This window comes from Octopus bimaculoides, chromosome 10 (assembly GCF_046866305.1).
Source record: "Octopus bimaculoides isolate indiv1 chromosome 10, ASM4686630v1, whole genome shotgun sequence".
NCBI lineage: Eukaryota > Metazoa > Mollusca > Cephalopoda > Octopoda > Octopodidae > Octopus > Octopus bimaculoides.
In genome coordinates, this window is record NC_142937.1 from 75,916,896 (window position 1) to 75,941,781 (window position 24,886).

Below are 24,886 nucleotides of genomic sequence, written 5' to 3' on the forward strand. Positions count from 1 at the left end.
GGGGGACTAACTGTTGACGAATGAGATTAGGGAAAGAAGGATTCAGTAACTAATGAAAGGGCGGGAGGTTTGTTTCCGAAACAGGATAGGATTGATAAGATGACTTACAATAAGACCAAGCAAGGAGGGGGGAAAAAAAGTGTAAAAACTGAAGAAAAATTCTGAAATTAAAGCCAAAATACAGAATGGAAATGAAATTAAAATTATTAATGATAATAATAATGGTTCCAAATTTTTCCACAAGGTCATTAGGGGAGGGAATGAGTCGATTACAGCAACCCGAGTGTTCAACTGGTACTTATTTTATCAACACTGAAAGGATGAAAGGCAAAGTCAACCTCGGTGGAATTTGAACTCAGAAAGAACATAGCAATGGGCGAAATACTGTAAGCATTTTGTCCAGCGCGCTAACGCTTCTGCTACCTTGTCGCCTTATTAATGATAATAATAATAATAGTAATAATGGTTTCAATTTTGCCACGAGGACAGCAATTCTGGGGGAGGGGATGAGTTGATTACATCAACCCCAGTGTTCAACTGATACCTATTTTATCGACCCCCAAAAGGATGATAGGTAAAGTCAACCTTCGCGGAATTTGAACTAAGAACATAGCAACGGACGAAATGCCATTAAGCGTTTCGTCTAGCGTGCCAATGATTCTGCCAGCTTGCAGCCGTCAATAATAATTAATCTAAAAACTTCGGAAAAAGAAAAAAAAAAAGACTGGAAGAAAGATTGAAAATGTATGAGTTTTGTGATATTTAACAAAGCTACTACCACAGATCTGTGTAATAATAATAATAATAATAATAATAATAATAATAATAATAATAATAATAATAATAATAATAATAATAATAACGATGATGATGATGATGATGACAATGATGATGAGGAAGATGAAGTCATATGTGATGTTAGTGACCATCATGAGCAGTAGCAATGGAAGAACAGCTAGCTGCCAAATGTCTTATGTCTTATTAAGTGAGTCAAATACTAAAAGAATACCAGGAACCCACCTGGACCTGTGATGGGTAGATGGAGAGGTGACAACACTGGAAAACTTTCAAAAATTAAAATCAGTACATTACGCCATACGTACACTGACCAATACGAACACTTAATCTAAACGGGAAGAGAAAGACAGATATATATTTATTTATATATATATATATATATATATATATATATATATATATATATATATATATATATAAAAAGGGGAGAGCTAAAGAGAGGGTTACAGAGAGGAAGGTTTAATACAATAGTACTTAATTGATTAATTAATTGATTCATTAAAAATAAAGATGATGGGAATCAAAGTGACTGAATGAAAGTGAGAGAAAAAAAAAATGTAAAACATATTCAGCCATTTAGCTTCTGCCGCTGGTATTTGGTTTGGAACTTCCAGCAAAACTATCACTATTATTTAATATTAGTGTATATATATAAAAAAAAAAAAATTATAAAGGTCAATGAGAAAAAAGTGCTTAACAGATTTTTTGAATTTTTTTTTTTTTTCTTAATGGATTTTTGGAACCTTAAAGAGTCTGTCCAGTCAAAGTTCATATAAGTCTGTGGTTTGTGATAAAATGTTTGACAGCCAGCTAGCAGGCGGCAGGGGAAAAAAAAATAATAAAAGTCTCTCTATATGGAGGATTTCCACTTGGCTATGGCTAGCTAGCTAGCTAGCTAACAACAACAACATCATCATCATCATCACCATTGTCAGCTTCACCAACAGCTGCCTGTTACCTCCTCCTCTTACACTTCCTCCATCATTGTAATACACAGTTCCTTGATAATTGGGCAATGCCTGTAGTTGCTGTGGTTCCTAACACCAACAACTGACCACACATGCTTGTACTGTACGTGACAGATTGTATGTGTTGTAGAGTAAATTTTTTTTATTTTCCACGTTTTTATACATTTTTTGTTTTCCCCTTTCTCTTTTAATTTATTTCCAAGCGATGATACCTTCGTAGAATCTGATCACTAACTGGGGACAGTGCAGTTTGGCTTTCTTGGCTGGAACGAAATCGGCTTCGTCGGTATCTTTCCACTTCACAAGGAAGCAGAGCTCACCTAACTCGTCAGTGGCACCGATAATGCGTTCTGGAGTCATTCCTTCAGAAAAGACATCATAATCTGGCTTCATAATCGGCGAAGGCTTCATACTGGCTTTATCTGCAGAAAAATAGAGAGAGAAAAAAAAATGAGTAGATAAACAAACGTATGATCAACGAGTACATTGCTACTACCACCTAACTCATAGCATAAATGGAAGAAACACTTAACAGTGATTGGTGATAGGAAGGGCATTCAACTATCAAAACCTCGTAGTCTGAAGATTGAGACAAATTTTTACAAGGACCCACTACATGAGACATTGGGTTTACAAGTTTTATTTTTCAAGCACAAGATCCAAATTTTGAATGAAATGCAAAAGTTTCTACTAACATAACAAATGCTTCAGCGTGTTACCGCGAAATTTATAGAGCAAAAAAGGCTTCTACTAAGCAAACAACTCTAGACTTGTTTTCTAAAAAGAAATCTACAAGTCCGTCTACGAGTGCTTGTGAATTGGTGATTGTTTGAGCTAGTCTAGTGGAAGTGATTAAGAAAACGATTATAATAATATATTTTTAATATAAGAGATCTTGACATTCTTTTTACTTTACATAAAATATTCTTTACATTCTACTGTTGTTTTTATTGTCATTTATTTACAAGTATTTCAAATTTTATGGGTAAAATATTTTTCTGGAAATGAATTACAATTTATAACATTGCTACTGTGGGAAATTATTGCTCTACTTTACGAGCAGCCTCCAGGGAGAGATCATGACAGCAACTTGTCAACAGAACCACCTAACATAGAGAAACAATAGCAAGAGGCCCATCTAAAGCCTGTGATGTTAAGAAAGAACTAGAAATGGCCTTAAGCTCTGGTTTTACAAGTGCCATACTATGTGGTAAGAGGCTTGCTTCCCAACATGGTTCTGCATGTCACTTTGGACAAGTATCTGTTACTATAGCGCCAGGTCAACCAAAGTGGAAACTGAAAGAAACCTGTGATATATATATGTGCGTGTGTGTGTGTCTTTATCCCCACACCACTGCTTGACAACCAGTGTTTGTATGTTTACACCCCCATCCCGTAACTTGGCAGTTTAGCAAAAGACACTGGTAGAATAAATACCAGGTTTATGAAAATATAAGTACTGGGATCGATGCATCAAGCTAAAAAAAAAGAGAAATCAAGATGGTGCCTCAGCATGGCCGCAGTCCAATGACAAACAAAGGTAAAAGGAAAGAAAAGTATTCCAATTATATTAAAAAAAAAAAAAAGAATTCAGTGATATTATGGAAAGCCTAACCCACATATGAAGTTTTTGAAATTAGATTTTGTACTGAGAGGTGTGATCAACAAGGTTGGTATCCAAAGTGTTAAGCACAGATCTCTCACACACAAAGGAAACATTAACAAGTTTACAATGATTTCATTGTTTATATATACTCTTTTACTTGTTTTAGTCTTTTGACTGTGGCCATGCTGGAGCACCACCTTTAGTCGAGCAAATCGACCCCAGGACTTATTCTTTAGAAGCCTAGTACTTATTCTATCAGTCTCTTTTGCCGAACCGACCGCTAAGTTACGGGGACATAAACACACCAGCATCGGTTGTCAAGCGATGTTGGGGGGACAAACAGACACACAAACACATACATATATATATACATATATACGACGGGCTTCTTTCAGTTTCCGTCTACCAAATCCACTCACAAGGCTTTGGTCGGCCCGAGGCTATAGTAGAAGACACTTGCCCAAGATGCCACGCAGTGGGACTGAACCCGGGACCATGTGGTTGGTAAGCAAGCTACTTACCACACAGCCGAACAAATTCTCAACAAAAATTTGTATTATAACTTGACAACAATGACATAAATGAAACTAATGAAGAGAAGCAACAGAAGAAAGAAAAGGCAAGAACGTTAGAGTAATAAATGGGTTGTTTTCTCCCCCCCCCCCCCTCCCTCTCTTTCTCTCACACACACACACGTGTTACTTGCCAGTTACAGGTAGACAAATAACTTTTCAACAAACATTTGCAAGAGAACCTGCTGAATGTGAGCTGCCAAAACCATCTTAGTCTACTTGACAAATCTGCAAACCACTACTTGTCACAAATAGATTCTCTCTCTCTTCTCTCCACAATCTAGTAAAACTTTAAAGTCATAAACTGGCAGGTAGGCTTTTGAAAAGTTAAACACTGATTTCTTAAATGTTGAGTGAATTATTGACTGCACTTATTCTTCTTTGCTGATTATCTTTCCATTAAAAGACCCTTTCAGGGGAGAACTAAGCAATTTTCGTTTTAAGACACTCAGTCATGGAGAACTGTCAAGCGAGTTTGACAAGCACAAGTCAGTGCTCCGTTTCTTGCTTTTGCACTGTTGATTGTATTCATCATCATCATCGTCGTCACTATAACCACCACAAGCTGCCGACATTTTAGGCCATTTGTTTCGGTAGTTTAAACATTTAACACCTAACAGGCGAATATAAAGAATTAATAATATAGGAGAGTGACCTAAAAAGACAAAACAAAAAAACCTTTAGGCTAAAATATTAAAGCAAATTACCAAAGTGTCTTCATTTAATATCCATTTTGTTTGGAACTCCATGGGTGCTAGGAATCTTGCACATCCTTTCCCAACAGTCTAAGTGACATTTTAAATCTGGAATCCCACCATTCTCAAGCCACATTGAAGGCAAATGATAATATGAAGGGGACAAAAACAACAACAAAACACTCACCCACCGAAAAAAAAAAACAAAAAAAAAAAAAACAAAGAAAAAAGCTTATTTCAATGGCCCAGAAATGAATGTTTCACAAATTAGTCAAAATCCTTACAAAATCCTTAAATCCAAAGACACTGACTAACAAGATGTTCTTGTGAATTGGGAACAAACGAGCAGAGATTCCACACCTAAACTGAGAAATAAACCAGATCGCATGTATGTGAAGTAATATCACACATGAGCATCTAAAGAGGTGTTCACAAATCTGCACTGTATGTGTGTTAATCTAAGTATATAAATGTGTAAATGTCTGTGATGGAAATACATGCTTGTACAAGTGATGTTTGTTCAATTTCATCTTATGTTTAGGTAGGTCTGCATATAAACATGTACCAATGTGAAAGGTGTCGGCATGATTCTGAACAATATACAGTAATCCTTCAACTATCGCAGGTGGTACGTTCCAACCCACCCAACCACCCACTATGCCATATGCGCACTTGCACCACGGAAGTTTGTCAGTGAACAGGTCGCAGTCTCAAAGCAACAAAAATATTTTTGCAAATTAAATTTAAATGTTGAAGTGAATCTAACGGTTTTTGTGTGTTTCTTAAATGGCTTATAAACACCTTCCACGCTGCAATTGTTTTCATTCTAGGACACTATCTCAGATCAGGTCACATGCTATGCAAGTACATCGAAAAAGACCTTAGGAATGAGACCCCAGGTTCGAAATTTCCCCAAGACACCTGATGAAGGCTGGAGGGTACATCAGGCGAAACGTGTTAACAACAAACAAGATGAGGACAAATATCTGTCAAATGTAAATAATATACATACATACATATATATATATATATATATATATATATATATATATATATATGACAGGCTTCTTTCAGATTCCGTCTACTAAATCCACTCACAAGGCTTTGGTTGGCCCGAAGCTATAGTAGGAAACACTTGCCTAAGGTGCCACACAGTGGGACTGAACCCGGAACCATGTGGTTGGGAAGCAAGCTTCTTACCAGACAGCCACTCCTGCTCCTACATTTATTTTATTATAAATGCAAAACAACACCACAGAGGAATTGACGAAAGCTTCATAAACTGCGATAAGTGAACCGCAATATGGTGAAGGATTACTGTATCTAAGTGTGGGTGTAGCTTTCATTCTATTTCTGTTTTAATAATAATAATGTTCTCATCAGAAAACTTAGGATGGCAGAACCTAAAGTACTATTTAGTGTCCTTAGATTCTAGTACTTCACTAAGAGCCACAAATAAAATAATAGATAAAAAAAACATTAGAAACAGACTATAACTGAATGCAAAATTTTAATTTAACAAGGTGTATCCAACCAAGGGATATAGCTGAAGAGTGCAGTTCTTCAAACTTATGGCTTAAACATTTGCACTTCTAACTGAAGAGTTAAGACAGAAATTTTGACCAGAAGCATTCTAGCAATGACCATCACATCTTTTTAGGGAGTGGAATCTATGACTACATTATCCAACATGTCCGTTTTCAACCTTCCTGTTACCATATTCCTATTGAAATACACTCTCTTTATTTCAATTAATCCTTGAAATAATGAAGAATTCAGCAAAATAACTGTCATTATAAAACTGGAATTTGGAACATAAATGAGCATGAAATTTTGATGATAGCAGGTTTTAATTTAAAATAAAAACTAGGGGTAGTTTCAGGTAGGTTGGTATCAAAATGGTCATGGTGGTATTGGTCTGATCTGAAGGAGATTGGGCTAACAGGTCAATCAACCATGTAGAGGTTTCCTCGTCAGCTTATTTTACAACCAAATTTCTACTAAATGTAGGCTGCAGAATATAAATTCTTTAGTTTGTTTGTATCAGCCATCCTAGATAAGGCTACAATGCTTATTTTTTGCATTTCTATTAATCTCCAAAATAATTAAAAATTCAAAAAAGTTATTTGATGAAAAATGCAACTTCTTTTTAAATATTTTTTTTTTTTATTATTGGAATTTATCAAACTGATTAAAAAAAAAAAAAATGACGTCAGAACTTTTCCTTGAAGTTGGTATTCAGGAAATTATGAGACACTGGTTGGTAATTTTAATATAAATTATAAAACAAATATATTTACATTTAATATGAACAGTTTAAGGTGGTTTGGTAACCTGGGAACAAGGGTAGTCTCAGGTGGGCAGTTATTGAAAAATTTAATTTGAATTGAACCAAGAAATTGCAATAAATTCAGTTAATGAAGCAAAATTTCCAATTTTATTTCAACATTGCTTATCAAAAAACGAAGAGAAAAATTAACAATTTACACTTCTTTAATATCCAAATAGCTGAGGCAGCTCCTCTCCTCCTTCAAGGATTTTAACTGACAAGCACCCAAGTACCTATTTCAGTCTGGCACGAGTTATTTTATTGATATATATTTTATCAAATGGCTAAGTTTACCTTTGGACATGAGGGATACAAATCAACTGCCTTACACACACACACAAACTTTCAAACAATTTGTCTATCGAATTCCACTCACAAGGTGTACATGAATTATTATTACTTTTTTTTTAAATATTTGTAATTTGTTACATAGATTATTGTAGATTTGTACAGTTGATCAGGATAACATTCATTGAGAACCCAAAATGTATGCAGAGGCACACACACATTTACACGGAACTTTTAGCAGCATTAGCCTTAAAATAATACATTTTCTTCCCAAAATGGCAACAAAAACATCTCCATACCATCCTCAAAATTACTGCATTCTAAACAAGATCTGACATATTTAAAACTAGAAATAAACCCTTTAATTGTTTCTCAGTAATATAATCACTTACCAGCACAAACAATCCCCCCCCCCCCCAATCTCTTCTCCATAAACTAGTTGTCGCTATATTGCCACTGTCATCTAGTTAAAATGAGACCAGTGAGAGATGAGAAGCGGGTCAGATATATTTCTTAGAGTAGGGGTCAGTGAACTGGGGTGAAAATGAAATTCTTGGGGGTAATGAGAACTCATTAGACATAAGTAAAATTATATAAAAAAAACATGTTCCTCGTTATTACAGAAATTTTTCTTCTGGCAACACTGCATCTGTCCAATGGACATGTAAATAGATTTAATAAACCTTTTGAATTCAAAGAATCTATGATTTTCTTCCTTACAAATCAAGTGGGTAACGTCAGTGTAAATAAATATATTTTGGAGTAATTAGTTAAAAAAGTTTCCCAACCTTGTTTTAGAGAGATGCTTTCCATGCAATAAGTAAAGGCTAGATGACAAGTGAGGCAACGCAACCCCAACAATATAACAGCAGCTTAAGTCACCAAGTTCCAGCAACCAGGCAGTGGATAATGGATAAGCCAAGGAAAGTCCAAAGGAAACAAAACAGAAAAATAGAGAGACAGGCAGAGAATATTTAGGAATATGTGCAAGTGGTGACTCTTTATAGAATGAGATTGTAGGGTAGGTCTGAGAAGGTAGATCTATTTGGTTTGAAGGGAAAACATGTAGAATATTTGGACTTGATAGGACCGGTTGAAGTGCTGAAAGGTTAATTCACAATAGAATATTGCTAGCGAATGATAGAGCCTCTATGTTGTCACATGATTTGCTAGAAACAGCAGCCAAATTTCTTTCAACCTGCACCCTGCTATCTTAAGGATAAATTGGACTCATCTTTTACTTTTTTCAGTTATAGGACTGAGGCCATGTTGGGGTACTCTCTTGAACAAATCAACCCTAATAATTATTTTAGTTTTTCAAGTCTGGTACTTATTTTATTGATCACTTTTTTCTGAACCACTACGTTGCAGGAATGAAAACAAACCGACAACACTTGTTGGAGGAGAAACACAAAAACATACACACAGATGTATACACATGACAGGCTTTTTTCAGTTTCCATCAACCAAATACACTCACAAGCTTTTGGTCGGCCCAGAACTATAGCAGAAGATATTTGCCCAAAACGTCACACAGTGGGACTGAACCTAAAACTACATGGTTGGGAAGTTAACTTTTTACCACACAGCCACAGCTGAACCTGAAATTTACTTGATTGTAAGTCTATTAAACCAAGGCAGGCCTTGAACTTAACAAAAGTGCAAGACTTTCCCTCTACTACTATAGAATATTGTGTGTACTGTAATAGAGTGAAAGACAAGAAGCTGGCCAGTCTGTAGTAGAATCAGATTTCTAACACTGCTACCAAAATGCCCAAACACTACAATATAACGCCTTGTTTCTAAACCCAAAGCATAAGAATTTCGTAGCTGGTCAAAAGAAAAACAATATATTAATTATAGAATTTCACAAACGACCACATAAAAGTTATAAAAATAAAACAACTGTAAAACTGAATTCATCAACTTCAATCTTGAAGTTAAGAAGGCAGCCAGGTTGAAAAATCAAGCCTATCACTTTTTAACTCAAAAGTGTCAATTTACCAGTCCACCAGACCATAAACCCAAAAGGAGTGGGGGTGGGGGAGAGCTTTGTATGGCTAACAAACAATCAACTGAGCATGTGTTCCTTTTATCTGTTACTTGCTTCAGTCATTTGACTGTGGTCATGCTGGAGCACCACGTTGAGGAATTTTTAGTCAAATGGATCAACCCCAGTACCTATTACTGCTTTTGTTTTTAGCCTGGTGCTTATTCGGTTGGTCTTTTTTGCCACACTGCTAAGTTACAAGGATATAAACACACTATTGCTGGTTGTCAAGTGGTGGTAGGGTACAAACACAAACACAGTGGGCTTCTTTCAGTTTTCGTCCACCAAATCCACTCACATGGCTTTTGTTGAGCCAAGACATTTGGACTGAACCAAGAACCTTTGTGGTTGGGAAGAAAACTTCTAATCGCACAGCCACACCCATGAACATTCTGACTTAGGGGGTCAGTTTCTAAACAGTTTGTGCCCTAGTGCAACTTTTTTCTTTTTTTCTTTTTGAGATTTTAAAATGTATTTGGTTGCTATTCAATTTTCAATTCTACCATGTCTAGCAAATGATAAAAATCTACTCTTGTCTCTGTGATACGAGTCAAATCAATGAGCCAGAGATATTATAGATAATGATCATTCAGGAAAATGAAAGTTACTAATAAACAGTATCAGTAACTTGGGACATGACAAAGAGAAACAGTGTGATGGTGATCTGTATCGCTTTATGGAAACAGCTGAACCGAAACATGTCACCAGATGATAACCCCTACGGGTTTGCAGAATTGATAGAGCACAGTATAAATGACTTTGTAGTGTTTGGTTGCATTCATTTACGTTCTAGGTTCAAAATCCTGCTCAGGTCAACTTTTACCTTTCATTACTTTTATTAAGTCCTGTGATCAATATAATCAACCATATTCTTGAAGGCGGCGCCCCAGCAAAGCCACAGTCAAATGACTGAACCAGTGAAAGAGGAAGGTTATTTCTAACATATTCTCACAGTGGCACTACAACTAATGTAGTCCATACTGTAACTAAACTGCAGGGCCTTGTTACTGCATTGCTAAATGAATACAAGTTTGATTTGCCAGTCAGCTATAAATTCTTATCACTTCACATTAGTTTCTTCAAAAAGGTTTCACATCTAATAAACAAGGACCAATTTGAGCATTGCAAATTCTTTCACGTATTGTATGGAAGAGGGTTAATTTAGACTCTTTAACATTCAGATTACTCTGTCAAATGTAATGCTCATTTATTCACATTGTTTTGAATTAATAATGATCTTGCAAAGTTTCAGGTTTGAGTGATGTGATCATATAATTTTTAGAATGGCATTGCAGGGTAGGTGCAAGAGGTTGGATCTGGCCAGTTTGAATGCTAAAAAGTCAAATCGAACATTGTATATGGTCAGATGGACGTGAATTTGTGAGTTGTAAGCTACCTGCTGTCTATCTCAGATAACTCTGCATTCACATATGCAAACAAAAACTTGGCTAAATAAATACACATCATAACAAAGGCAGATGTTCTTCGACTTTAAAATTTCCACAGTTTGAGAACTTCAACATAAACATTTTCTGCATCTCTTCCACTCAGATATATTTTTCTGCAAAATTTTTAGATAATAACACATTTAGTGCTTCGCATTTCAGAAAAACAAAAATATGTTTTGTAGGCTTCAGTATAAAAGCATCAACAGAGATTGTCTCAAAATCATATATGAGCATAGCCTTCTTACATATCCATAATTAAAGATATAGGAGATAAGGTACGAATACAGATATAGACATGCAAAGCTACTTTGATAGTAGCAATTTTGGTTGACAAGTAAATTAAGGATAATGTTTTAATCACTTGACAAAGCTAAAGTGTATCTCTCTCTCTCTCTCTGTCATATATATATATATATATTTATAAGTATATAATGTAGAATGGTTACACCTATGTGAGCATGAGAATGAGAAGGGGAATAATTAGTCATGGCTGACAAAGTCAGATCTAAATTTGGCAAATCCATTAACAATGAGATCTTCCAAGATAATTAATAAATTAATGCCATTAATGCCAAAAGTTTCACAGATATACCTAAGCTCAGCAAAATCCATTATTGGTAAACCTGTTGAAGAAATTACAAACGCATTAAGGAATACATTTTTTCTTTTTTTTTAACAATAAATATGGCAGAATTGTAGAACAATGTATGAAATGGCTTGTAGTATTTGATGTGAGTTTCTACACTCTGGGTTCTGAGTTCAAATGCAGCTATCCAGAACTTAGTCTTAAATCTTGTTAGGGTTGATAAAAATGTACCAATGCAGAACATATTTTTTAATAAGAAAGTATTTAGTAAACTAACTTTGTCATTAACACTTCTTGATATAAACTTGCCTGAGTTGTTCTCTGATAGAAGCTTCCTGATTCGAAATAAGTGTTAATTATTTCTAATCACAAGTTTGATAATGACAATTATACTAAATTCTTCATCATTTTCAAAATTAATTGACACAAAAGACTGTTTCTCAAAAGTAATGTGGTAACAAAAGGATCGAGCTGGTGTTTGGGAACATAAACATGAAATTTCAATGGAAGGCTTTTTATTTAGATCACATTAAAATGGGAAATTGTATACCAGAAACAGGTGTGGTGCCAGGTAGGTGAGGATCAAAAAGGTTAAAAGAGTTTCAATAAACGGTACTAGATGAATTCTTTAGCATTTAAACCAGCCATATCAGGCCAAAATATTCTACCCGTTTTACAAACTGACCAGATCTTGCCTCTCACACCTACTCTACAATGTCATTGTAGAAATAAATAATCACATCATTTGAAATATTGAAGCTACAAAATTAATATTAACATTAATAATGAGCTGGCAGAATCGCTAGCACACCAGACAAAATACTTAGTGGCATTTCATCCATCTCTATGATCTGAATTCAAAAATTCTGCCAAAGTCTACTTTGCCTTTCGTCCTTTCAGGGTCGATAAAACAAGTACCAGTTGAGTATTGGGGTCAACGCAACCAACTTACACCCCTCCTCGAAATTGCTGGCCTTGTGCCAAAATTTGAAATCAATATTAATATTGAAGCTAGATGATTAATTTAAAGCAAAATGAATAAATAACTAATACGTTTAACAAAGAAATCTGAATACTAAAAGGTTAATTACTAACATACATTAACATGGTATGAACAATTTAACGAAACTTCAAGATCTAAATTCCAGGGATAACCCCATTTCTCAACAACAAAGTATGAACTTCATTTTCAAACACCCTGTGTACCACTGGAATATGTTTTAACTCTTTAGCATTCACATTATACTATCAAAAGTAATGCTTTTTTTTTTTAATTCAGATTGTTTTGAATTAATCATGCATTATTTTGTAGGTTTGAGAGTTTGATGAGCTAACTGTACATTTTCAGAATAGCATTGTAACTAAAGCTCTGTTGTATCTTTTGAAGCACCCATGCCACTCAAAACATTGCATACGACCCATTGTCTTGTCGCCGCCGTAAGCTTGCTGAAGTGTGCTCAATGTCTCTGTAGCAGACTTTCCAAGTTTAACGCAAAATTTCATGTTGGCTCTTTGTTCCAACTTCTTGTCCCATGACAAAAACTTGCAGACTACAACATACACACATGATCACAAAAAACACAAAGCTCACAACTTGTGAAGTAAACACAGTGATGTCACTCAACACACTGCCTCGTGAAGGTTCACTGCTAACCCTCACTGTGCATGCAACTATGTGTTGTCATGTGTTGGTGTGCTACAGAACTAGTCCGGGAACTTTTTGATATCTCTGTATATATGAATACACACACACAAACACATATATATGTATACACACACCAAACTTTACCACTCCTTTTTGTCTCTTTTTAAGAGAAAGAGAAAGAATATAAGACACAAAACTTTTTAGTCTAAACAGGCCTTTAAGCTCAAGTAACTAAGCAACAAAACATGCTTGAATTTTGGAGATGAAATTTCCTGTTGAAGTTTTACATTTTAATACGCCACAATTCTCTAAACAGATTCAAAGACAAAAACAAATAAAAAAAAAACGTAACTATCAATAGTAATGTATAAAATTATACAAGATAAAAAAACAACCTGTTGAAATTAAATATAAAAATTAAAAAAAACATAAACAAATTGTTTTTAAAGGAAATTAAAATATGAATGAAGTTGGTTGTGAAATTAAGGTAGGTTGTTTCTGGTTCCCAAGACAAAAAAAAAACAAAAAAAAAAAACAGTAACTGACTCATAAATATAAAAATTAAACCACTTATATTGCCTTCTGCTAACTTCAGTTAGCATCATAAACACATCCACACACTTGTGTGTGGGTAAATATATGTTAAGATAAGTTGATTTTTAAGTGTAACTAAAGCAGAAATAAACATTCACCATCAGCACCACCGTTATCATTATCATCATTCTGTCTCCCGTTCTATTAGATTTCAGGTATCTGAAGAACTACTGAAAGATGAATAAGTAGCTCTTGTGAGGCCTTTTTTATTGTTATTATCATTATTACTATCATTATTTCAAGTGGTTTTATTCAAAAACATCAAAGTCAGCAGAATTAAGACGAATTTCAAAAATCCACTTAAACAAAACAAAAACCCTAATCCAAGTTTCAACAGAAATACACCAACTATTAAGAGAAACACTCATGCCTACACACACAAACAAACACTGACATATGTACATTAAACTAAAAAGAAGTGAAAGGACCTTCGTCTGTTAGAACAATGAATGCTCTGATTGTTCCATCAAAATTATTACTCACTGAATAACAGGATAAGGGGATGAGTATCCCACAGTGATGGGATTTTGCCAAAGAAGAATTAATATCACAATGTGAGTGCTAGGGCTGACCCTTAGAATCACTGGTAGGGTCCATTTGATGAGGGTTTCACCCAGAAGGCATGGGTTAACCTGAGGCTGTGGTAAAATGGATGTGCTCAAGTTGCCTTGCAGTGGGGACTCACTTGTTGTTGTGAAGCCAAACCTCTTAACCACCTCACCCAATCACACCTGCATACATGCAAACACACACAATGTGTGTGTGGGTGCATGGTTTAGAGGTTAGGGTGATGCACTCATGATCATGATTTCAATTCCTAGACTGGGTGGTGTGTTGTGTTCTTGAGCAAGACACTTCATCTCAAGTAGTTGCTCTATGCTCACTGCAACACCTGACATGTGGCACAGAGTGTGCCTATTCAGACAAAAGCTAAATCCTCATACATCATCTTCAATAGGAGAGTCCACTGCGCACGTGTGTGTGTGTGTGTGTGTGTGTACACTGCTATTATTTACTTCAATGCAAGAGTTTCCCCATTTCCCTAAACAAAATGGCTAAGACGGTGACTAAGGCAGTTGGCATTCAATTCCAACCCCAACAAGACTGCCTACCTGGGCCTCCATGACATGTACCAAAAGGTCTCCAGGTGTACAATAAGCAATGCTCAACAATCGGGCTTTCCCCCAGTGGTAGCTCACTTGCTAGTTGATGCCCAACCGTTGTCTGATGGCACAGATCTTCTGGCCACAATAACCTTCAAGCCATTGGTCAAGGACTCCTGTATGTATGCATGTATGTACGTAAACAAATGGAATAAACATCTATTCTCTCATCTGTTCTACTTTTATACATTTTCTACAACATTGTATCTCCTGGATTTTCAGAATAGCATGAAGGTTTATCCTAGCCTCAACCAGTCATTATCGTTAGCCATGCATTTGGCAGGGATCTTACTGTGAGATACATTTGATTCTTTGGATCCCTATTATTACAATATATATATATATTATTATAATATATGTATCGACAAGGCATGCATTTTAAAAATAAATGCCTTCACAGAAATAAACTACAAAAAAAAAAAACAGAAAAAAAAAAAAAGAACTGAAGCGCTTGTTAATTCTAATAAGCCAGTAAGTAATATTTGTTAAAATTTTACATGTACATTATTAATTAACTACCTTGAAAAATAAATTTTAAAAAGGTAAATAAAATAAGATACTATTAAAGTTTACTAATGTAGCACCATGAGAGAGAAGGAACAACAGTAGGATAAGGGTAGGGAGAGAAAGACAGAATTGCAAGTGAGAGAGAGGGGGGCAGAGAGAGAAAGAGTGAGAGAGACAGACATATAGGAAACAGGGGAAAGGGAAGAGATACAAGTGAGAAGTAAAAAGGAGAGGGTGAAAGGAAGATTGTTTTGTGACTGGCTGGACACCTTACCCCAGTGTCCATCCATTCACAACTCAATATATGGAAGACATTAATCAATTGTGGAAATAAAATGATAACTCAGCTTGCCCCAACTATTAATTTTTCTATTGTCTTTTGAAGTGTAACCATCTTGCAGCAGATAAGGAAGATGGGCAAGACAGCAAGACAATCTGACAAAAGGAAAAGTCACCTAGGTTGAGCTTTTAGCCAAAGTATCAGGATATTATCAGTCTAAATGTAGTAAGAGAGTTGCAAAACATACAAACGCCATAATTCACTATATTGACCAACCAAAGAATTCAATCAATCAAGATATCAAAATAGCATCTTAACTAATTGTTGATTATATTTTCTGGACCGATAGCTCTTTATCTCTGTAGTTTTATAGTCAAGGAAAAACAAAGAACCAACACACGCAAACACATGAAACAGAAAAGTTACAGTTAAACTAAATTAGACATTACACACACATACACACATGTACACACAACTGTAAAAGCAATCATCACAGAGAGAGATAGGACCATTTAAGAAAAAATAAAAAAATAAAAAAATTATTTATCAAACTAATAAAACCGGATAAAACAGAGATTGAGACTTTAAAGAGGGGAGGGTCAGAGCTAGCCATTTCGCTAACTTTGGTTAATTGTAAACAATTTGTTGTTTTAAGAATTCTCTCAGACTACCACCATCACCACCACCACCAAAGTTGTAAATCTTGGCATCAAAAATACTTCATGACAACTGTTCAGGATGAATCACTCACAGATATTGATGCAATCTAAACAACATTAGATGTAAGATGGTGGGGGGGGGGGGGGGGCAGTAATGATTACTTGTGATTAAGGCTCAAACCAGCAAATTTGAAAGGGAGGTGGTATTAGATGATAACATCATCTCTACTTGACAAGGACCTTATTTTACCAACCCCCCAAAAGATAAAAGGCAATGTTAACCCTGGCAGGATTTGAACTCAGAACATAAATAATAGGAAAGATGGCTGTAATAAAGCTTCCAAATTCTGGCACACAGCCAGTAATTTTGAGGAAGGGCTTAAGCCGATTACATCGACCCCAATGATCAACTAGTACTTAGTTTATCGATCCCAAAAGGATGCAAAGCAAATTTAAATTCAGGACATAAAGACGGATGAAATGCCACTGAGCATTTTGCCCAGCACACACACTTGTTATTTATGAATAGTATGAGCGTTAGCCAATTAGATTAACCACATATAACTGGTATATATTTAGAGAATGCCACTGAGCCTGTTCAAAATATGTATCATCATCATCGTTTAACGTCCGCTTTCCATGCTAGCATGGGTTGGACGATTTGACTGAGGACTGGTGAAACCAGATGGCAACACCAGGTATATATATATTCAAAAAATGGATTTCAGTTGATTAATCAACCCTCTAACATTCAGAGCAGTCTACCAAATTCACTCACAAAGCCTGGGTCAGCTTGTGGCTGCAGTAGATGATACTTGCCCAAGTGTCCCTCACAATGGGACAGAACCCGAAACCATGTGATTAGGAAGCGAATTTGTAACCCACACAGCCATGCTTGCAGCTATAAAAATGTGTGTGTGTGTGTGTGTGTGTGTGTGTGTGTGTGTGTGTGTGTGTGTGTGTGTGTGTGTGTGTGTGTGTGTGTGTATGCAGATAAAAAATGTAAATATCTAGTTTGGGATAGCTTTTGCATTAACAATTGTCCTGATAAACCACGCAGTCACTTTACAATAAGATCACTGATATACATTAGTACTAATAGTGTTACTTTCTTACACTTGGAAGCCGTTTTTGTGAAGGTGGGCAAACATACACCTTACTGAAAAATCAAATAATTTTATTTTTTCATTCTGCCAAAAGTTTCTTGCTCTAAAATTTATTTGCAGGAATGAGGAAGAAATGTTGGCATTGATAATGAGATAAAAGTATTGCAACACCGACCAGTTATAAATGCAAACTTAACTGCAATATACTCAAGGGCAAGTTAATTTACAAGAATGGCAAACAGGTTTGTCTTATACGATAAAGTGTAAATGGCTAGTAGCTAACTTGAGCACAAAAAAAAATGTTTTTGAGTAATATTTTTTTTCACCTCTACTGGCAATAGAATAACTGATGCAAGACAGCTTGGGAGAGAAAAAACAATTGCTTGAGCATATAACACATTGAAATAAATTGTCAAAATTCTTTTAGTAATGAGAGTTTTCAGTTAGTGGGCTATAGCTTTCCTCAAGAAAGTTTTTAGTCAATTATGGTTGTTATGTTCCAAAACCCCACCGTGATAGGTGAAAATCCATGAAGTAGAAACAGGTACTGTACTGTATATTTTTTTTTTTTTTAATTTTTATAATTTGTATATATTTATTTTATTATAAATGCAAAACAACATCACGAAGGAATTGATGTAACCTTAAATAATAAACCGCAATAGGTGAACTGCAATATGGCAAGGGATTACTGTACTTCATAGGTCATCATCCTTGTAAAATACTAAATGGCCACTGGCATAAATGGAGCAAATTCAGTCAAACTATACAACTGCAACAAGCTTCTGCACAGTTTCTGCCAACCGAATTCCACTCAAACATCAGTTAGCCTGAAACTATAGTAGAAGAGACTTACTCAAAAAAAGCCACGTGGTGTGATGAAACTCAGAACATGCGGTTCTGAACCTGAAATCTTAGTCATGCCTCTATCTAAAGCAATGATTTCAGAAATTGAAGTTGGACAAGTGAAAAGATTCTTCCACTGGTTGTAGATAAAATGCTACATCACTAATCATCATTATCATCATCATCGTTTAACGTCCGCTTTCCATGCTAGCATGGATTGGACGATTTGACTGAGGACTGGCAAGCCAGAAGGCTGTACCAGGCTCCAATCTGATCTGGCAGAGTTTCTACAGCTGGATGTCCTTCCTAACGCCAACCACTCCGAGAGTGTAGTGGGTGCTTTTACGTGCCACCGGCACAAAGGCCAGACACACGGTACTGGCAACGGCCAGTACCGTGTGACTGGCCCTTCACCATCATCATTGCAGCTTCATTCATTTTCCATGCAACCGTAGATTGGACAGATTTTCACAGTTCAGGTCAGTTCTTATGCAGACATACTGCCCTCAGATTTGAGTTGATATCTCACACACGTTCTACTTTTGGCATGGTTTCTACAGCTGGATGCCTTGTCATACACCAAACACACACACAGCAACAACAGAACAAGTGAATTGACTACAGCTTAGGTGAAAGAATTCAGAGAAACACTTAACAACAGTGCCAGACTACACCAACAAATTGAGTATAGAAATTTTCTGTAGGTGTCAATAAAGGATTAATGAAATAGTTGTATATCTTACCTGATAAAACAGATAAATTGCTTGTTCTGGATGGATGAAGATTTGGGCCTGAGTAGAAAGAGAAAATAATAATAAAGTTATATAAATACAGCATAAATCAGTGTAACATACATAATAAATAGAATGTTATGTCCCTGGTTTCATCATGTATATATAGTTAATTCATTCATTCACTCCGCTTCTCCATAGCCTGGCTTGGATAGGAAACTGATTTTCAGGTAGGATGCTCATTCTGTGATTGACACTTACCTGGTTTCTCAGGTAAAAGATGCAGAACAGCTTGGACACATTCACATACAAGGGAGTTTAATACACTCTCTGTTTACAAAATTGAATAGGGCACTGGCCAGCCCTAAGCAATCGATATACAAGATGCTTGCCTAAGGTGCTGCCTAAGTGGACCAAACATGAAACCTACATGGCTGAGAGATGTGAACTTCTGAACAACATAGCTATGCCTGCTTGTGTGTGTGTCGAAAGTGTATGGCTTAGTGGTTAAGCTATTCAGCTCACAATCTTACAATTGTGAGTTCAATTCCTGACAGCGCATTGTGTCCTTCAGCAAGATACTATTTCACATTGCTCCAATCCACTTAGCTGACAAAAATGAGTTGTACCTGTAAGCTTTATGTCTAACATTGATGGCATTGTTAACCATGTAATTTAGTCACAGGTAAATGCCACTTGGACATTGAACTTAGTACCTGAAGTTTACTAATAGTGTAAAACCAATGATAGAATATCAATTCCAAATGAAACTACAAGTAGTAGTTTGTTTTTATTCATTTATTTTTTATTTTGACAAGGAAGACAGTGAAAATGGTGGTGGTGATAGTAATAGCAATTCCTTAATTTGATTTCGAAAATGGGCTGGTAACTACAAGTTGAAGAAGGAAAAGAGAAAAGAAAAAAAAATTACAGTTAATCTATTTGAATCAATTTAAATTAATAAATCATACTTTTTGCTTTGTTCTTTCTTTCTCTCTCTCTCTCTCTCTCTGTATGTGGCTTTATTTTGCTTTGTCTTGAAGAAAGTGCCAACCTAAGAAAATGCCATCTGACAGGCATTATCTTGGAACAGTGATAGATTAGGCAGCAAAGATTATCTGAATAGTCACTATTAAAAAGACTTGCCCACAAAATGACACTTCCTTGATGTCATTCATCAATTAGTAATGGCAAAATTGAAAGACACAACAAACAAACAGATCATCAGGGATCAGATATCACTGTTAATGTTGCACATCAAGGGGTCACAAAAATAAATCCTAAAGTTAAGAATCAATGAATTCTTTTTTTCATTTTTATTTATTATTTTTTTTTACCTGCATGCTATTTATTTACTTTTTTTCTATTTCTTCCATCATTACTTTAAGTACAGAGAGAGAAGGCCGTAGGAGGGGGCAGGCTAGAAAAAACTATATGAATTATAAAGAGGGGCATGAGTGGGTGGGAAGTTTAATTAAACTATCATTGTTGTGATTAGAGTTTCTACAGCCGACAGAAATGTGCTCATAGAGAGTGACAAATGACTTCCAGGTTGAGAGTTTATCCATCCTGACAAGTTAACCTTAAAGTTATAATTGGAAAATTATATACATAGTTTATTTTTTTTTTTAGTTTTTTTTTTTTTTTTTACACAAACACACATACAGAAACAAACACAAATACCGTTATATACGAAATTAAAAACAACAACCTTTAACGATTTTATTTAGTCTTTAGGTGACAAATGGGACAAATAGAAATTGAAAATATTAGATTTTTATAATGACTTATGCCTCAAGATTGGTGTGGATTTATATCAATCACTCAGTCTTCAAAATTAATGCCTGTTAAAGACAGCTAAACAATTTGTATGTGTGTATGATGTCCTTTTTTTTTATTATAATTTTCTATTTCATTTTTTTTTATATTATTATGCTGCCTCCACCCTTTTCTTTATAATGAACATTTTCATTACTGCTGATTCCCATCTGTTGTTTCTTTTTTTCTACTTTTTTTTTGTTTTTGTTTTTGCCTTGACTAGAACTGACATCTAGAAAAGATAACAAACATTCGAGTGATAAGTCAAAAGAACTTTAGCATAATTGTGTTGTTGATATAATGAATACAAACCAAACCATTAAGAGTTGGGTTTCAAAAGAAAGAAAGAAAGACTAACAGAAAAACTTGTCCTTCCCCGCCCACCCTCTGGCTGCCACATAAACAGTAAATTTGACAAACAGCTCTGTTAACTTAAATAACTGTTGTCTTTAAGATACTATGTTTTTTTACACAAGGAAACAAGTTGCTAATATGAAATGATTATATGGGAAAATAAATTTGGTTACAAAATACCAAAATATTAATAAAAAAAGATAGAAATAAATAAAATAAGGAAAAAATATCAGAAACAAAAAAAAAAGATTTAAATAAGAGATATGAAAATGTTATAAAATACTAGCAAAAAAAAATAAATAAAAAAGAATACTAAAATAGTGAAAAATGCAACTACAAAGATATTACTAGTAAAACTATGAAAGCATTGAACAAAGACATGAGAACATAATACCAATTCCTTGAGATAATAATCTTGGAATATTTCTTTTATCTTTTAGATTAGACCATGGCCATGCTGGGGCACCATCTTCAAGAATTTTTTTTCTTAGTTAAATGCATCAACCCCATTATCTTCCTTTTCTTCATTTTTGAAGCCTGGGTGCTTACTCTATTGGTCTCTTTTGCCAAAACAGATAAGTCATGGGAGATGTAAACACACCAACACTGGCTGTCAAGCAATGGAGGGGAACAAACAAACACACACACGTGACAGGAGGCTTCTTTCAGTTTCTATCTACCAAATCCACACACAAGGTTTTAGTTGGCTGAAGGCTATAGTAGAAGACACTCACTCACCCAAGGTGCCACACAACATAGTGGGACTGAACTCAGAACCATGTGGTTGGGAAGCAAATTTCTTACCACACAATTGTTTCACCAATTTGAACTTTATCGTGCTTCATCCTTTAGTGGTAGTGGTCACTAAATGAAACACTGATCCAGGAAAGTGGATTGGTAGAATAGTTAGAGTGACCAATGGGATGCTTTAGTGGGCATATATGCCCATTTTTAGCGTTCTGATTTCAAATCCTGCCAATGACTAGCCCCAATTGCCCAACTATGTGACCATAGTACATTATGAAAGTTAAAATAGGTATACAAGGAGGTATATAAAATAGGTCCATAAGTATACAGTATATCGATCTACAATACATTAAAAGTCAGATTGAATCTTGCTTGCTGGCAATGTTACTCAGCCAAACTGGTGAATAAGGGGAAAATACTATGAATCAAGGTCCACCTGAAATGTACATACGAAAGGAATGAAGCAAATTTCCCGTAAATCGGATAAGTGGTTGTGAAGGTATTAAGGGTTTCCGGGGTTTAAATGCCCAAAACAGTGTTTAATTGGAAAAGTCTCCGAAATTAACCTAATCCTGAAAGGGAAGTAACTTTTACCCTTTGATTAAACAGTAACTTGACAACAAAAAAATACAATTTGTTGTTTTACAATAAATAAGCATTTAGAAATACTTTTAAGTGAATATGATTTCAAAAATATTAGTTGTCTGTACAATAAGTATTTATATTTTAGCTTTCTTTAAACAGACAATGTTTTCGTGTTTTTTTTAATTATCTTCAAGTGAATACCATTACAAAAATTTTTTTGGCATAAATATTTCGTGAAGACCCGTTTGTAACCTTGGTGTGAAATAATCTTTTCCATAGGTATTTTTTGAGGGCATAACAGTCAAATCTTTCCTTTTCTGGGGAAAGGAGCCACTTATGTGTGATTTCGATGTTACATACGTTGAAAGCATGCAAAATAACTTGGGAAAGAAAAAAACCCCCCACAAAACAACACTCCGTTGCTGGGAAACTCCGACTTTCCTTGTGACCTAACAGGTCATGGGTAATCTAGTAGTAGTGTATAAAAGTCAAATATGATGATGATGATGATGATGATAGATGTTAATGAGAATCATTTCACTTTTGCATTTCCATGTGAAGTGCTTAACTATCCTTCTTCTGAGTTGGGCTGGGTGAAAAGTTTCGACTACTAAATTCATAGACGAGTAGTTTGTTAGTGGTAAAAAAAGGGATACATATCATTTAGCAATAAGAACCACAACTTCAACAGATAAAACATCCCTACACATGGAGGCATTAAAAAAGATAATCTAAAAACAAAACAAAATAAGGGGTCATTATAATTTATGTTGTATTAAATTAATTAATGACAATTTCAGTTAGAAATTAACCCACCATTATCCTGGGGCAGAGAAATAGCACTGAGAGAAAAAGAGAGAGACGTTTTTCTTGGGTCAAATGTGTTACACTGTCACATTATGAGCTGAAGAGTAAGGTGAAGCGTGAGAGAGAAAAAGAGGGGGAGAGTGAGAGTGAAGTGAACTTGAGATAGGGGTAACATAGTAGTTATCACAATAAGACACTGTTAAATGGTTAGTTCAAGGAGAAACGGACAGTATGTAGGCAGGCAGGCAGAGATTGCCCCTTCAATACGGTCTATGTGGATTTTTACATCTCAAGAATCAAACGTTGCATAAAAATATACAATTTCATCACACCATTTTCAAAATAACCATGGAATTTCTATACATACTGCTAGTTAATTTATTATTATTATTATTATTGTTCTTTTCTATTTTTTTGAAAATAATTTAAGACTTGGGAAGAGTTCAAGTAAAATAACTCGCTTTGCCACAATAACCCTTTTGTTACTATATTTCTGTTGAAGTTGGTATCATGCAACTGAGGATGGTTTTGGGTGCTTTGGTGCCAAGAGGGCTAAATAAGTATTTGAAATGAAATTAAATGAAACAGTCAGGCTTCTTAAAGAAAAATTATAAGGCAAAGTTTTAACCCATTAGCATTCATAGTATTGACGAAAGTAATGCTTATTTTATTCACATTGTTTTGAATTAATCATTCATTATCAGACAGCTTCAAAATTTTGATGTTAGTGTGTATTTTTAGAATGACATTGTAGGGTAAATGTGAGAGGTCATATCTGGCTTGAATGCTAAAGGGTTAATCTAAATATGATCACTTTAAGATGAGATATTTATGTATTATAGAAGCAAAGATAGCTGCATCAGAACAGTTTTTTTCAAAAGAAAAAAAAAAAAAGAAAGAGAATATAGGGAAACCAAGAATGAGAAAGGGAGCTAACAACAAGAATACTTTTACTGAATATGAAATAAAATAAAATAAAACCCTGCAAAGAAAATGCATTACATGCAGTGAGTTATATTCTATGGTGTTTGAAAACTACTCAATTATTTTTTGATAAGTAGAGGAGGTTTGTGAAGAACCAAATCATAAAAAATGGCGAGAGGGCAATGGACCAACGCAGAGAAAGCAGAACACACACACACACACGCATACACATTATATACACACATCATATCTGTGTGTGCGTATATGAAAGCCAGCTTAAGTTGACAGCTTGGCAATACGTAAATGTTATAGAGGTGAACTACTGATGTTGGTGGCCACTTTTACAGTGGCATTGACAGAACGAGGTTTCTCGCAGAGTGCTATGGCTGGCTGGCTGGCTGAACCATTTCTCAAGCCAGTTCTTTCAATACCAAAGCCAACCAACAAGACATTTTCTCCAGCTGAGCTATTTGTTAACTTGCCAACCAGCCAATCAGCCAACCAACCCATATGTAAAAGCTATATAGACATTTTTTTTCTCTGCCCCTCCTGCAGCTGTCAATCTGAAATGCATGACCTTACATTTTCAATCTGAGCACCTGAATGCGAACACATCTGACACCATTAGAAGGCCACATCGGTCATGGAAATTCATCAATACATTCGGTGAAGAACTTGTCAACATGAAGTAGTAATAAATAGTAATAACAAATAAAGATAGCGACAACCTGCGATTCGGACTGACTGCAATGCACATTGACACATTTTCTAAGGAGATGC

The 24,886-nt window shown here is 35.2% G+C and overlaps 1 protein-coding gene across 1 annotated transcript in view; it reads right to left on the reverse strand.

The window, feature by feature from the left end:
* Nucleotides 1-1,499: 1,499 nt before the first annotated feature.
* The window catches only part of LOC106869966 (uncharacterized), a 96,868-nt gene continuing 73,481 nt past the window's right edge, over nucleotides 1,500-24,886 (reverse strand). Inside the window, exons 3-4 of the mRNA XM_014915912.3 lie at nucleotides 18,884-18,931; nucleotides 1,500-2,188 (exon numbers count right to left, since the gene is read on the reverse strand). Of these exons, the coding sequence (XP_014771398.1) occupies nucleotides 1,959-2,188; nucleotides 18,884-18,931 (278 nt within the window). The 3' untranslated portion in view covers nucleotides 1,500-1,958. The remainder of the gene's footprint in view (nucleotides 2,189-18,883; nucleotides 18,932-24,886) is intronic.